Genomic DNA, 16691 nt, shown 5'->3' with positions numbered 1-16691 from the left:
ACTCTTACCTCCAACGACACCAATACATAGATAAAGTTCCAGGACACTATTGCAGAAAGAGGAAGCAATCATTCCAAATGAACACAAGATACCACCTGCTATCATCACAGGCCGGCTACCATATTTGTTCACCAAAATGCTGCTTATGGGACCTGTTGGGAAAAAAGAAAATACATTAACGGGTAACTCCATCATACATGTTTCGTATTTATGATATGTTGGAATGCGTTCCTCCTCCATCTTGGAAAACGTTTAGCTGTTTCCACAGCAATTTGTCTCACAAACATCCCCTGTGAGTCTGCAGATACACGAGCCTGGATGTAGATATATTGCCTCCATGACATGGAACTGGATACAAAGATTAAAGACATCAGACAAGCAAGAGCGATTGTTACAGTTCACAAGCAATCAATACTGAGATCGGTCAATGGAAGTTTTGAAAGTGCAAAGACTGAAGAATTTCAAGTATGAGGCAGATAACAAAACACTTCACAGAGCAGGGGAAATCTCCAGGCAAGCAAACTAATAACTGACCTTAATACTGTAGCATGTACTGGACCCCTACTTAAAACTACACATAGGCTTTAAAGTATCATCAAATCAGAATGTAAATCTCTGGCCCCTGAGGCTCGTTTTTCCTTACCTCATCCAGAAAGGAGCGTTAATGGGCAGTAAGATGACTATAGGTTGTCTGGGAAAACCTAAGATGTGGTTTAGCATAAAGACCTATAAACTTTGAAAATATTGCTACAGGTCCATTTTTCAGTTTCAACTGCAATTCAGTTTATGGTGTAATTACAGCCATACTAAACAAACAGCTAGTGTGCAATTTAGCGTGACATGCATTATATGTTTTTTTAAATGACCATGACTAGAATAGACGGTGATGCTACATATCAAGATTAAGAGGTTGTCAAAGCTCTTTAGGTAAACCTGCATACCATCTGAATGCACTATATTTGGCCCAGACCATTACAAATAGTCTTGCTTTTGCAATAACTAAACTTATCCAATTAACCCCCCCCCCCCCAAAACCAAAAAACAAAACCCAGTAAACAATTATAATAAGAAGCAAAAAAATTCAAACTCAAGGTAAAGCAGGCACCTGGCATAAAGTGGAACGCCAAGCTCTGTATCTGATTCCACTGCAAATCATTCACTGTACTGGTAACAGTTTAAAGTCTTTAATTTTTATAAATATCTAAAGGAATAAATCCAAGAAATCCCATAATGTGAAAAAGCCAAATTCAATCAAATTTAAAAGTGTGTTTTCATAGGTACAGCGTTAGCTTAGACCCCACTTTTTTAATCACCTTAAATGTATTAAAGTATTATTATGGATGTAATGTAAATGTTATTTGCTACTTACATATCAAAAGTCTTAAGCATATGCCAAATGATCAGTTTTTAGCTGACAGAAATAAGCTCCTGCAATAGTGTTGCCCTCTGCCTACCTGTCTGTTTCTAATGGCTCATGAATCCAGAGGTCAGTTTGAAGTTAACTTGACTGAAAAGCAAAGATTTGAGTGATGTTTAGATCTTATGGTTTGTGCACTGATTAAACAGCTTGGGTCCCAAGGAGTCTAGGGAAGCTCCTTCAGGCTCCCTGTCCAGGCAGCACAAACATGGCCAGTACACCCAGCTTGTCACCACTAAAAGCAATCTATCTTCTTGCCCAGGCAGCTGTACCATTCCAGGTAGGTGGGGGCATAGAAGATAAACAGGGTGGCTATTTTACCGAGAAGGTAAAGGATGCTCAGGCTGAAGGCATTAGGTCTCATCTTACGGACATAAGCATAGGACATCAGGCTCTGCTGCTCACTGAACTGCAGCTTAAGCATAACCATGTATTAAACCCAACACACTTAAACACCCATAGCATGGAATGGCCCACCAAATATACAACAGCCCAGAGATTTAGTAACAGACTTTAAATCACATATGAAGCACTAAAACATTTCACTGACAGCCTATATTATGAGATAACTAACACTTCTTAACTTCCATCTGGGGGGACCACTGAGCAGAACTGTGACAAGGTGGGCTTTCTCCTTTGAGACCATACGGAGAAAGCAGTGAGACATGAAGAACGAACAAATTGCACTCCAAGCACTTTGCAAATATATCATGCTTACTTCTCCTGTCTTAATAAACTTGTGCTCTCATAACTATGCTGAAGAATAACTTAAATCATGATTTTGCTATTTATAGAGCTATGTTTGGACAATCAGTATTTGGCTCATGTTTCACTTAAAAAGAAAGCCCTTTTGAAATACAGGAACAATACAAATATTTTCTCTAGTTAAAAAAAACCCCACCTTTTTACTGGAACTTTTTGCTTAACTCAAGCAAAAAGTTTCATCCTAATATCAAGTAATATTTTTATTTTTGAAAATAAATAAAACCAAGTCAATTTTCTGGAAAAAAAAAGAAGTTGTAAAGGCTAAACACAAAACAGTATTTTACATCAAAGATAAAAAAATACAGATTCCTAAAATTATTGCAAGTTCTTCTTCCCATGATGAGAGGGATGTATTTACAAAACTGTAAATGAAAAATTTGTTTAGTATTTCTTATCATTCTGACCTACCTGCAAGTTACCGCTGTAATAACTGTTGCCTTGCTGTAGTCATACTTAAAATGTTCCTTTGCTGATCCTTAGAAAAAATGTAGCAAAGAGGCATCGTAGCAGGGAAATATTTGACCATATTATTTACAGATTTATTCACTACAGGCAACTTGAGTTTTACCCTTACATAAATGCTTCAGTTATGATGTGGATAGACCTGTTAGCAATCTGTTTCTTTTCTCATTAAACAAAGACAGCTTGAAAGGCCAGAAGGATAGGTGTGAAACTAAATGAAAAAGATGAGGTAAATCCACACATAGCAGGCTATCAAGTGCTGGAAATTGAGGAATGGCATTAAAAAATATTGTTGTGCAATATCGCTATATTGTTAGCATTGTAAATAAAATTATGGATCAAAAAGACAGCATTGCACAGCACTGACAATGTTTTGCAACGACAGTCAAGGACAAAGATGAGCTCTGCTGTAACATTCACCCCTAAAGAGTACTGACTATAATATTAATATTCTTTAATACTTTTCCGTCAATCCTTCCTTCCTTCTGTAGGACAGAAAAATGAGCCAGATACTTGTTTGTTTAGGGATTTGGGGGAGATGTTTGTTTTCAGTGTTTGGTTGGTTGCCTTTTTTAGAGGTTGTCCAGAAATGGCAAGTTTCCCTCTCCTTTGAGGGAAATAATTTTGCAGAGAGTTCCTTATCAGGAATAAGAAAACAGCATCTTTGCAGATCTTAACTGTGGTGCTTAGGCCAGGACTGTAAATTACAGCTTTTCAGATCAAAGCAGGTAATGTTAGCCCCACCTACAAGACCTGTTAGTTGAGGTCAAATATGGATGTATTAATTTAGGTAGGCAGTGGATGAAGACACCAGAGGAAAGACAAAACTGTCTGATGGGTCTAAGCTCTGTACTTTCAAATGACCTAAAGCTGGAATGGATTATAAACTTAAAATTCCTTTAAACCTAATAGTCTCTTTGAGACGTTTTTCTCAAATTAATGATGTGCATTTTCCATCATATCTCCATTTAATTTTGGGTTTTCTTTTAGTACATTCCAATATTTTGATTTAAAATTTGTGCATGTGGGAAATACTAATTGTTCTATAAGCCATAAAGTTAGTTTAAGCTTACTCCCTAAGTTACCCAGGAACCTTTCCAATCTAATGAGTAATTTAAACATTTTCTTGTGACATCTGCGTATACACCTGGTTTTGGAGTCTCATGAAATAATGCATATTCATACCTTGAAGTATATGAATCTACATAAATCCCAGCTGTTTGTCTATCATCACACATTTTATAGCCATACACAAATTTCATTTCACATCTAACAGCTTCCACAATTATTTAAGCAATGCTCACATGACAGCACGTATCTATATTTCTTGCAGTTTTTTTCTTTTTAGTAGAAGGAAGATTATGCCGTTTTAGCACTGTAACACTACCAAAATCACATTATACATTAATGCACATTAATGCACTAAAGGACTGCTGGATCTCTGAGTCTACTTTCACGAAGCCTGAAGTAACTACATAACAGATGTTAAGTCAGGAAGCCCACAAGAATATTTAATCTGATCTCTCCCTTAGCACCTACAAACCATCAGCCACATAAGACTATACACTCCCTAAACCAAATTTAAGACCATTATCGTAATATGCTAACAGTCTCCTGGCTGTATTTTTGTTTTATATCTGTCTGTTTGAGGCAAATGACCAGAATGTGAGAAGGAATAAGGCAGCAACTGTAACTGATGCCACCGAAGAACAGTTTCAGGAAGGCCTGTGCAGCAGGACACAAATGACTTAGAAGAACACAAAAAATAGCAGCTTTTCACATTGTTTGTCATATGTCAAAGGAAAGATGGCAAAAGTCATTTCAGCTATGTAAGCAGACACTGGCTCATGCATCTGGGAGCTGTTTATGATGTTTTATACAAAATCTATAATAATGTGATGTCTACGTTCTGTTTTGACCGCTCAGCAGAACATTCACTTGCACATCTGTATTGTGTAAAATGTGAGGACAAAGGTGCTTTTTCTGGTGTTCAGTGAATACCAGGATTTCTTAGAAGAAACGTATTGTATACACATGAGATAGATTACTTCTTGTAATAAGAAAAGTAGCAATAAACCATATTTTCCTCTCACTTTCAAGTTTATCTTTTCTATCACCATTTAAATCCTCATCTTCTGCTAAGGCATACTGTTGTAAATGAAAAGCAATAAAAAAGACTACATTAGTGAACAATAAGTAGATTCAAAAGGCAGATGTTTGAAGAAATAATCACCTTTTTTCCCCTTAAAAGATGTTTATTTTGCTAATATGGTTTAAACATAACTTGAACACTAAAGTTTCTTTTTAAAGAAATATACTGCTTGTTATTTTTGTGGAAATGAATAGAGGACTCAAACTATACACTCTAAATTTAATATTCTTTCTCTTATAGTTACATTCTCAGAGATACACACACACTCATATACACATATCTGTCCATTTATTTGCTTTTTTCAGCCCTAAAGAAAACATAAACTTCAAAAAATGATCTGAGTCTTCATATCTGGTATCTTTTAAAAGCTTAAAGGATGCAAACCAGATAACAGTATTTCCACTTCATAATACCTTGAGGTAATAGTACAGGCAGATTAGTTTTAAGGCCATGAAATAGAATAAAGGAAGATTTATTTGGCATAAAATGCACATCTTGCTCATCTCTCAAGTAGAATAACATTTATAAGATCTAATGTATTAGGTACACTCCATTAATTTAAAAGAGGAAAAGAATCTAGGACACCAGAATTCTTGCTGCCTTTTCTCTTTTCCATCAGTTTTTTTCTTACCAAACTGAACAAAAGAAAAAAAAATTACTTTAGAGTTCTCCCATAAATAGACACCACTTTCTGTGAGGGATGAAAAAATGTTCAGCAACTTAAATGTATAATAACTAGTTAGAATGGTTACAATACTAGGGATTGGTCTGTAGCAGTATCAAGCTGCCGTAATTGTCTTTTATGTCCAAAATAAAGTTATCTTTGGGTCTATTCTGTATTTGTATTCACTGGAGGAATGAAAGTGTCTTTGCAAAGTATGTAATCTAGGTTTCAGTATTTAATTTATTCATTCTGGTGTGATTTCTCACTGCTATAATACAGTGATGTAATCAAAGATCATTCACATCTGTAACTTGTTTCACATACAGCCAATGTATTTATGCTTTTTACTTTGCTACCTGCATTATTTTTAGTATGGAACTAGAGATGAACCTTCCTAATATAAAGATAATTCCTTAAACATATATTGACAATGCCATACAGTGTTCATAGTGTCATTGATCCAAAGCAACCTGAAATGACTCAGTTTGAACAATATGACATTTATTTAAATAAAGTGAATGGCTGAAAGAAGTTGAAAATAAACGCAATAATATTTCAAGTTGCACTAATGCAATATTGGAGATTGCATACTGTCAAGTCAAGTGACTGAAACACAATAACATTTGCAGCCATCTGCTCTGCAGAGTCAATACAGCTATCTTTCTAGTCCAGCTTTATTTTTTATTTCTGTTTCCTACAAAGCTGGAAAAACCCGAGGAGCTGCAAGAACTATCATCAGGATAACCTACTTGCTAATATCAGTCAGAGGTGTTTTTTTCTTTTGCTGTTTTTTTTTTCTTTTTCTTTCCCCCCAAAATATAAGATCTACTTGCAGGAGCTGACTTGCTTTGTTTGGCAAAGAATCCCCTATTTTTTCTAAAGCAGAGCCTTATCTTTCACTTTAAAACAACTCCTTCAACCATAAATGCTTTAAGCAAGTACTTACTACTACTATTGGAATGTCATCTCTGGCTTACAGAGGAAAAGCAACTCAAAATTAATCACCTTTAAAACCTGTTAATTAAGTTGGAAAACACTTCAAAAATATGCTGCTTTTCTCAAGCAGAGCTAAAAATAACTGAGTATTTTTGTGACAGTCTTATCTCTAGTTCAAAAACCTTTCGCTAAATACTTTTACTCTTGGATAGAATTTAGAGATGACAGAGAGAAAAAAATACAAAAAGGTATCAATGAATTTGAAAATACTAAAATGTCATGCAACTGTTTGGGTGTTATTTTTTGTTGTAGATTTTTTGTGTTATTTTGTGTTGTAGATTCTATACCACATTTCTGGGAATGGTAACCTGTGTTTCTGACATATCCTATGCATTTCTGTAACAGCAATGAAGTTAACATAGTTCAACAATCATTGGAAAGCTTTATTTGTAGTTCCTCTATGCATTTGGCAGTATTTATTTTTCCATTTCATATAATATCTACAACTGGCTGCACTGATTCCATAAATCTAGATAATACAGTAACCTTGACAGAAAGCAAAGAGAAAAAAATACTCTTGCAATAAATATCACCGACAAGAAATGGCTAACACTGAGTCAGCGTCACCAACCTATGCATTAAGGTAGCTCAGCAGCTGAAAGCCCAGCATGCTGGGGGGTAAGCAGTCAGGTGTTCAACCATCCATCACACTTTGCTCACCACTTCCTCTCCTCTAACTACATTTCCTCAGCACCATTATCCTGAATTTACACATTCTCACTTGTGTCCTGAAGGATCCTTGAATTCTATTAAGTATCTATCTTTTGGTTTTTTATCTGTTATTTGGATTAACTGGACCTTCAGATATTCCTTAGGACTTTTAAAAAATACGGCAGTCCTGTGGGGTAATTCATAGGGCTCTGGCTGATGGTAGAGTGCCTCAGCACACTGATTGCTTGTTCATGGTTCCCCCTCCAAAAAAGCTGCATCTGATAATTTTGGACTGATGTGCTCAGGTCAGGAACATGTATGCCTGGTGCAACTATGGCTGCCTTTTTCCTGAAAAGTTCAGAAGAAACACAGTAAGTGATCAGTGGCACTGGTGCTTGCACTAAATATATTGCTTTTGTGTAGAAATTAAAGATCCTTGATCTGTTTTGGTATTTTGTTGTTTGTGGGTTTGGGGTTTTTTTCCCCCCAGTGATTCATCAGAGACATGAACCAAGGGCATTGCCTATTTTAATTAAAGCTGTTGTTTGGCTTACAGGTTTTTTACTTGTTTGTCAGGGTGCAAATGTATATGGAGTTAGGGACCATGTAATTTAGAAAACATCTTCAAGCTAGCAAATTACTCTATATCTATGCACTTTTCAAAGTTGGAAAATTGCCCAGTTTTTAATCAAGGAGAAGCCATGCTGATTATTATTTACATGGATATATATTGAAGCTTTATATTAATTATCTTTTGCATGCTCCACTACAGCATTTTTTTCATGAAAGGCTAAAATGCTTGATCACAAAGCAGAAGACTTTATGATGATTTATGACATTTCTTTTGAAATTAGCAATATGAAACTTCATAATATTTAATGGGAAATGAGTGTAATTCTATGAGTTGCTGACCACTTGCCAGTTTTCAGAAACATTCATATTCACCCACTACAAATAAAGTTGCCTCAAAATTAATTGCCCCCATTTAACACTGACACATTTATTGTGAAATGAAGTCAGATGCAGCAAAATATTTCAACATTTTTAAAACTCTCCTTATATTTACCTTCAGTATCTCTCAGTAAAGTGAAGCTCATGCATAGATATTTGCAAAAATTAGTCTTTCTATTTGGAAAAAGGCAAGAAAAATGAAAGAAGAAAGGTGAGAACAAGCTAATCACGATATGAAATCAAAGCACCTATGTAAAAGTGATGCATATAAATAGAGGCATTCTAACACCAGGCACATACTTCTCACAAAGTGGCCTGCATGCCTCTGTAATGGGGACAGCTGGAAATAGCATCAGCACCAGCACATGATATGTGCATTGCAAACAGTCTTCTCAGAAAAATGTTCTTTTCTTCTCAGAAAACTGATGCAACCAGCTTGTAACTTAAGCAGTAACTGTCATGTAGTGTATCAACAGGAACGTTAGAAAATTCAGTGGCAAATACAAGATACTTGGAAGAATAAATGAAAGTTTCCTGCAGAAGAAAAGACAATGAATTTTTAATGCTTAATATTTAACTGCAATTTACTCCTCAGGACTTCATAGGTTGGCATGAATCTAAATTGTCATGGAAGCAGAACAATACTTTGTTATTTGGAAGCTTAGCAGACATCACAGAGAGCAAAAAACCATAGCAAACACTTTGGAAAGACCTTGCACAGGCTATTTACTAGTTTTTATGAACTTAGGTTATATTCTCTGCAACTCAAATCATTACATTTTTCAGATAATGAATTCATTGTGAAAAATCCAGCCAACTTCAGTTAATACTGTCATTTGGATTTCTCTGTCTTCTACTAATTGCTCATACAACATCCCATTTTTACCCTGCAGATCATCCTACAGTTTATTTGTTTTCTTCCAGAGTACTATTACCTCACCCAACTTGGAAATGATTTCTTATATATTATTACAGGCAATAATACGTAATTTCAGAGAAAGCACAAGACATGCTTCTTCCTAGTTGCTCCTTTAATATATTACATTCTGGTCTCCATTTTGCACTGTATAATTAAACTTCAAACTGCAAATACTCAATCTGCTGCCTATGATGTTTCCATGAACCACTAACTGTGAATTATGGATCATGAGTGGATCATTAAATCTCATCTACATATTCAGAATATATGTAATGAGAAGTATAAATCTGGATGTATTTATAACTTGGAAGTGTCCTGAGAAGTCATCATATTTAGGTCATTGTCAATAAGATTGTAAAATTATTTCCAAATGCATTTGCTACTTAACACATATGTATCATTAAGCTTAAAATGTACTTTATAAAAAAACCCCACAACTTTCTAAAACATTATTTTATCATTATTTCCATTATAATTGTATTTTAATAATATCCAATAAAATGCATATGTGACTTTCAATGGTAATAATTAGAAGCTTAAGAGTGGGAATTTCCCAAATTCCTTTACAGCCCATAAATTAGATCATGTCTGAAGAACTGCATAAGGTAAATGTATTTTCATAATATTTAGTTAAAAACATACTAGAGGGATGAGAAGAGAGACATAAGGAGGGAAAGGGAAGAGGGAGGGGAAGGAAAAGGGAAAAGGAAATAAGAGAGGGAAGGGAATTTGTGTTTCAAAGATATATAAAATGGGAACTGAGTGTTCTCATTAGGTTTTGGCACCTAAGGTATTCAGAGTAAGTGCAGACAATGTAGAATATTAATGGGATCATACCTGGTACATAATTTGCATTTTTCCCAGTATTTTGAAAAAGGGGAGACTGAGAAACTGGGGGGTGGGGGTAGGGGGTGGGGGAACACACAACATGACGGACACATAACGGACATGATTATTCAGTTGTCAATTAAAAGTGAGAAACTTTGGGGGAATTCATTTGTGTTTTCTTTTCCTGTTTTCAGACAAGTGAAAAAATAACATGTATGTATACTGAGAAAATCTGTTTAATTATAGAATGATATGTAAATGTAACACTAAACATTTCCTCTTCCCAGTCAAAAAGACTAAATGCAATACAAACTGTATAATGGCTATAAGCATGAAGAAAAAATCAAAAGTAGAATGTCGAAAAGCCAGAAGTTATCAAATGATTAGCCTCTTGATCAACAATATTAACAAGATTTATTTATCTTTCAAAGCATTTCTTTATTTCAGCTGTGCCCACCGCAGTAGCCTTTATTAGACCCCAGAGGACGCGGAACCTTTGTAGACAACTTAGTGAAACGGTCCAGAACTCTAAAAGTGTCCCACAGGTTCAGATCACAGCATCTTCCAGGTTACTTAAACTTCAGGCAACCTACATTTAACTGCTTTTTAGAAATAATAATCTTCAATAAAATATTTACTGATTAATCAATAATTGAAGAATGAGTTCTAATCTCTTCTCTCCTTATTCTTTCTCCCTTGTTTCTCTCTAGCCTTTTACAGCAAAATGTGCATGCCTGACACTCTCTTCAACAGAACTGAAAGAGCAGCCAGATGCATTTTTTTTTTAGTCTGTACATTACCTGAGCAGATGTCAGTTTATTTTTGCATATTCCCATACCCACCTCATATACTTTTTGTCATCGGAGTTGAATTTGTCATCAAGTTGACACTTCTAGATTTGCATCTACAATGGGAAAAGCTTTACCTGATGGGTCATTCAAATATTTAGACATTTCCTATGTATAGTCACATGCCATTTCTTTTGTGGGCTGGGCTGACAAATACACTTTCCATGGACTTTTACCAATAAAAACATGATGACTTCCTTTAATGAGGGGAGAAGTATGCCTTCCTTTATGAAAACAATATTTCATATGTTAATATGACCAAGTAAGGAGTGAAAGAATCATAAAAAATTAGCAGAGGAAGCCTGGGACTTAAGCAGTGGAAAAGGAATATATTACAAGGAATCTGGGCAAAGGTATTTATGGCGTTTCTGTTTTGCCTGGACTAGAGAGGAAACAGCATGTATAACGTTCTCTGCACGGTCCCTTCCCTTGCAGCAGCAGAGGATGTATCTCCATAGACAAGTTCTTCTGAAAATGGCGGGGTGGAGGGGCTGGGGAAGCCTAGTGCTCTGCTTATATAATCATGGGATATCTCAGTTCTGCTGCAAAAAGCAACATGAAGTGGCTTGGTGACCTAGTGCCATCTTATTGTACTTGAAGATAATATTTGTATGGCTTTTGAACCAGGCATATTTTCTTACCTACTGTAAAGAAATAAAACAACCCACCACTGGCATAAACCTTATTCTTCACTGAGTAATGCCAAACAGCTTACTTCTAATGATTGTAATGCATCATAAATTCAAAATAAATTAGTGCCCATTGAAATATAGGCTTCTCATGTTTTGTATTACAGACACTGCCCGAACATCATGCATTCCTGGAGCGAGCTTTCATCTAAGGAGTTATGTTGGTATTCTTGAACCTGAACATATTGAAATAATCCATTGAAATATACCTGCTTCTGCAAGGATTTAACATTTATGCTTGTGAAAAGAATATAACTTAGGTTTACTAATGAAAGAATTATTTTCTTCCCACAGGAGGAACTATGTTTCTTTAGTAACTTTTAATACATTTTACTGACAAGCAATTGGTTAGAAAGTTGACTGATCTGGGCAATATGTATATCTGAACACCTTGTCACGCAAATTTTTATAACATCGGGAGAAATGATCCAGAGGAAATTCTATGATACAAATCTGTTCTTGTCTTAATCCCATCTGCCACTTCAGCTCTGTTTCCCTGAGCAGAGGGTCAAGTGCTTTGCACTCAGGTTATTGTTTACATTTGAGTAAGTAAATATGAAAAGCTTCTAAATCACAACGGCAATGGTTTATATAACCTTGCCCACTCTTTGCACAGGTACAAATTATGGTGTTGTGTGAAAGACAAGACAATCACTCCCACGTGTACTATCTTTGTGACATGCTATTTGATTTTTAAGGAATGATACATAAAATTAGAACTAGCATTGCATGAAACATTCTTTTGGCTTAAACATCCATTTTATTCCCAAGCTGAAATAAAAATTTCAAGCCTCAGAATTTTCATTTGAACTAAAAGTCTTCAAATAAGTCACTCTGAAATATCTCAAACGTCTTCTGTTGTACGAATAAACAAATTACTAATACAAATATCTGGCATTCCCATGATCTAACTTTTCCTCTTAGCTTTTCAAAATATTCACAAACATCTTGTTTCAGGTCATTCGGTACTACATCGCATTTCATTACCAAATCGTCTTAAAAACATTGCAGCTCTCTATTTTTTTATTTTAATATAAGCCAAATTGCAGGACTATGTTGCTCATTATTGTATATGTAGTCACGTAACACACATTGGACTTCACCCTGACATGAATTGCCCCGTGACATTCTGCAATGTGTAGTCCTTCTGCAAGTGCAGCCCACAGGAGAGAGGGGTTTGTGGAGTGCTTTGTCAAACTTTTTTTTTTTTTTTAGATTTTCTGTAACTTTCTGTGACAATAAAAATGTGTTAAGAAAAAATGATTATTCAGGCCATCTGGCCCCTACAATTATCTCTAACGTTGACAACATTCTCTTCTCATGTGACAATCATACAATTTCAGGTCACTACCTCAAAGTTCAGCCTGGAGAAGCAAAATCTCCAGGGAGACCTGATAGCAGCCTTCCAGTACCTGAAGGGGGCCTACAGGAAAGCTGGAGAGGGACTTCTTACAAGGGCATGTAGTGATAGGACAAGGGGTAATGTCTTTAAGCTGAAAGAGAGTATCTCTAGACTAGCTGTTTGGAAGAAATTCTTTACTGTGAGGGTGGTGAGACACTGGAACAGGTTGCCCAGAGAAGCTGTGGATGCCCCAACCTTGGAAGTGTTCAAGGCCAGGCTGGATAGGGCATTGAGCAACCTGGTCTAGTGGAAGGTGTCCCTGCCCATGGCAGGGGGGCTGGAACTAGATGATCTTTAAGGTCCCCTCCAACCCAAACCATTCTGATTCTATGATTCTACAAGTGTTATGTTACATAAGTTCGTTGCTTCAATGAATAATCAGAACAATCCTTACACTCATGGTGCCTGATTCTTCACCCCTCAATGTACTTTGCAGCACTGGAACTCTACAGAATCCAATAAACTGAAATTGAAGTTAGGAGAATCATACTTAAGGTCAAATTGTCCTGTGTCCCTAGATTTTTACTTTTTATTTATGAAGCAGAAATAAGCTTACTGATAAATAAGTCAAAAGTTTAATCAAATGATTGCTTTAATAAAGTGAACACCACCAGTTTTGCTCGAATACTGTAAATCCTCAAAGCTAATCTATATTTTATTTGTATTTTATTTTGGGGAAGAAACATGAATCATTTATGAATAATGTCTTTTTAAGGTTGATATAAATAAAAATGAGATTTTAATGAGTGCCTCTGGGAGCACTTAAGTCATTGAAGGTACACTGTCAAGAGAGCTTGATGTTACAAACACCTATGGGTAAACATATTTGCATAAATATATAAACATGTTTATATGCTGACTTTAACCAGGTGAAAAAATTATTTTAACTTTGAACTTTATGAGACCACTAAGACATTTAAAATTAAGCACATATTGCAGATTAGCACCATGATGCCCATACTTGGAATGGAGTGCCACGCAGTTATTTTACATGTCTCTGGTAAGAGCATAACATCATCATTGAAAACTGTCATTCATCACTATGTGTGTCAATGGATCTGTTGTAAGTTTTCCTACTGTCATCTTTTATTTTTTCCAGTGTCACTAGCCAAACTGTGACTTTAGAACATTTGGCTATAAATTCGAAGAAGACCTGCAGATTCACCATATGCAGTACATGACCTAAAGCTCTTTAGCAATAATGTAGCTATTTTACTTTATTATCATCATCATCATCATCTTCATCATCATCATCATTATTGCATTTTGCTGGATAGATGTCCAGGTAAACCAACTAACTAACTAACTATCTAAAAAAATCTTATTTCACCATAAGTAACATCACGCTACTTCTCACCAGCTTTAAAACCTTATGTTCCTTAACAAAATGTTCATGGTAACAGTTACAGTCTTGGTTTCTTATGGATTGAACAGTTCCTGCAAAGACAGTCTTTAAGTAGAACATCCAGTAGTAAAACCTCCTGCACCTTGTTTAATTACTTGATGCTTTGGAAATTACAACTGTTGTGCTTATGCAAATAGTAACAGATTCAGCTACGTAATTACACACACTCAAAGTTTAGAAACATCACAATAAGGAGGGATTAATTCTGCCATTTGGGTATATGCCAATAATTCAAACAACTCAGAACAGAGCTGCTCTTGATGCTATTCTGAGTGAAATTTGACTTCCAAGGACACAAGAGTACACACATCCACCCACCCCCTTTCTAGGGAAGGTCACACAGGACACCCTCACCTTCTCTTGTGCCAGTCCTAACCTGAAAGCCATTGCAGACTCCTTGGGAAGTTCTAGCTTTAACTTACATTCTACAATGTAGAAAGCAATAAGAAGGTAAAAGCTAGGACACATATGCAAATCTGGAAGCAGCATGGGTGGGACAGAGCAGCTCATTCTTGTAATAGAAGAAAAAAAATCAGACAAGTAAGTTCTGTTCCTGGAAAAGCAAAGGAGCCCTCCATAGGAGAGCAGCATGAATAAGGTTTGTACCGTGTCAAAATCGGTACCACCAGCTGATACTGATAAGGAAGTGTTTGGGGACCTTGTTACAAAGATGCTGAAGTGGATTCAACTTTCAAATCATTCACAGAACAGAAGTAATTGTAACAGATCCATTGTTTTTTTTCAGCTTATAATCAGCTACAAAAGAATGTAAACGGTCAATTATTAGACAAACCAGCTATTCTCCCAGTTGTGTTTTTTTCTTAGCTGGTGATGGAAGAGAGGGAATTACTGGTATGAGGAAAGTCAATACAAGATTAGAGAAGATTTACAAGCTAATAAGTAATTTCAAAATTGCCAGTTACTTTTAATAGTATCACAACTAGTACAACTGAGTTAGCGTCACTGAAATGTGAGAGAACTACAACCCATACAACATAATGAGAGGAAGATTAAAGAAGAAAACCAAACCTTAACCAGAACAAGTTCAAACCACTAATCATGGGTGCATATCTCTTAACAGGAATGTTAGATTTTAAGGTCTCTAGGGCTATACTAATACTTAATGTATTAGTATAGGGCAAAAATTGTGGGGGGGGGGGGGGGCGGCGCTCACAGATCTGTGCAAAATGGACATCTGAACTCTTCCTCTATATTACTTCAGCACTCAAAAAAGACACTGAACTTTAAAACAAGATTCATTTGGTGTGTTAGGAAAGGATGAATCAGAAATTCCTGTTTTTACTGACAGACAACAGAAGATGTCTAGGCAACTGCATCAGATGTAGGTGCCTATGCTGACGAAGATTAAACACGTGAGTCTTGTCCATATAATCTCCAGTTACTATTGTTAAAAGGCTGTAAGGGTAGCACTGCTTCCTTCAAAGTTTACTAAAAGTCAAAGCACTTAGTGATAAGTGTTTCAAAGCAGTACACATAGAAAACCAAAAGGGACATGTTCCAGTCATCAGTGGCTAAGGGTTGCAAGATGTGTTTGAACTAGATGAGGATATCAACGTCTTATGTCACAATCACAGTCTCCTATTTTAATCCCATTCTTTCATTTGACTGTCTAGTACATATTCACCTGAACAAAAGTCAGGTAAAACTGCAGTGAAAATGCTTAACTATTTCTTGACAATTAAAAAAATCCTGCCAAAATTTTGGAAAAGAAAAGTAAGCTTCTCTTTTGTTTGTATGCACCAATGAAAAGTATATTACCTTCTAAAGCTGCAGTTGTTTGTGCTTTTTGACATATGCAAACTTAATAGAATATCACTGTTAAGATTAAAAAGGCTCTGACTGATCAAAAACTCTTCATACGGTATATATGTTTATGTACCTGTGTCATATGTGGTATCTGCAAAAATCTTCAAATCTAGTTAATCAATTAAAAGGGTGTTTAAAGTAATCATAAAAGATAATTTAAAACCACCTCATTCTTTGATTTCTGCAGCTCCCCTGGCATCAGCATAAATCTGTCACTAAGTCCCTGGTCCACTTACCTCTGTTAATGAGTACAGATCTACATATCTTTATGAATCAGTAAAAGTCTCAGTTGTTGAGATTTGATACTGGATTAGAACATTTTCTAAACATATCAGTACAACTCTGTTTCCCTTGAATATACCCTTCAAAATAAACAAGGGAATAGTTCTTAGACATTCCAAAACAATGGACCAGTAAAATTCTATAATAAGTTCTTTGTAAAGTGCTGGGTTTATTATTTCATTTGAAGTGCTGGTGTGACTACAATGGTATACACAGACTTTTCCTTCCCCACAGTACTTCTCTGGTATCTGCTTAAATATCTCATGATTCCCAGTTGTGTTAGACCATTGTTTTATTACCTTTGAATTACCCGACACACATCACAAATACAACCATTGTATGATCCAGTGATATGAAAAACTATATGGGAACTATTCCAACATTATTAGTACACACAAAATAAGCATTCTTTCGTCAAAGCTTTACAAGCTCA

The 16691-nt window shown here is 35.7% G+C and overlaps 1 protein-coding gene across 2 annotated transcripts in view; it reads right to left on the bottom strand.

The window, feature by feature from the left end:
- The window catches only part of SLC16A7 (solute carrier family 16 member 7), an 81411-nt gene that overhangs the window by 8353 nt on the left and 56367 nt on the right, over positions 1–16691 (bottom strand). For both annotated transcript variants that reach the window (XM_055712021.1, XM_005444010.3), the window contains exon 3: positions 9–152. In XM_055712021.1, coding sequence (XP_055567996.1) covers positions 9–152 — 144 coding nt within the window. The remainder of the gene's footprint in view (positions 1–8; positions 153–16691) is intronic.

The sequence above is a fragment of the Falco cherrug genome, chromosome 5, assembly GCF_023634085.1.
Source record: "Falco cherrug isolate bFalChe1 chromosome 5, bFalChe1.pri, whole genome shotgun sequence".
Lineage (NCBI taxonomy): Eukaryota > Metazoa > Chordata > Aves > Falconiformes > Falconidae > Falco > Falco cherrug.
This window is presented reverse-complemented; position numbering and strand designations above follow the sequence as displayed.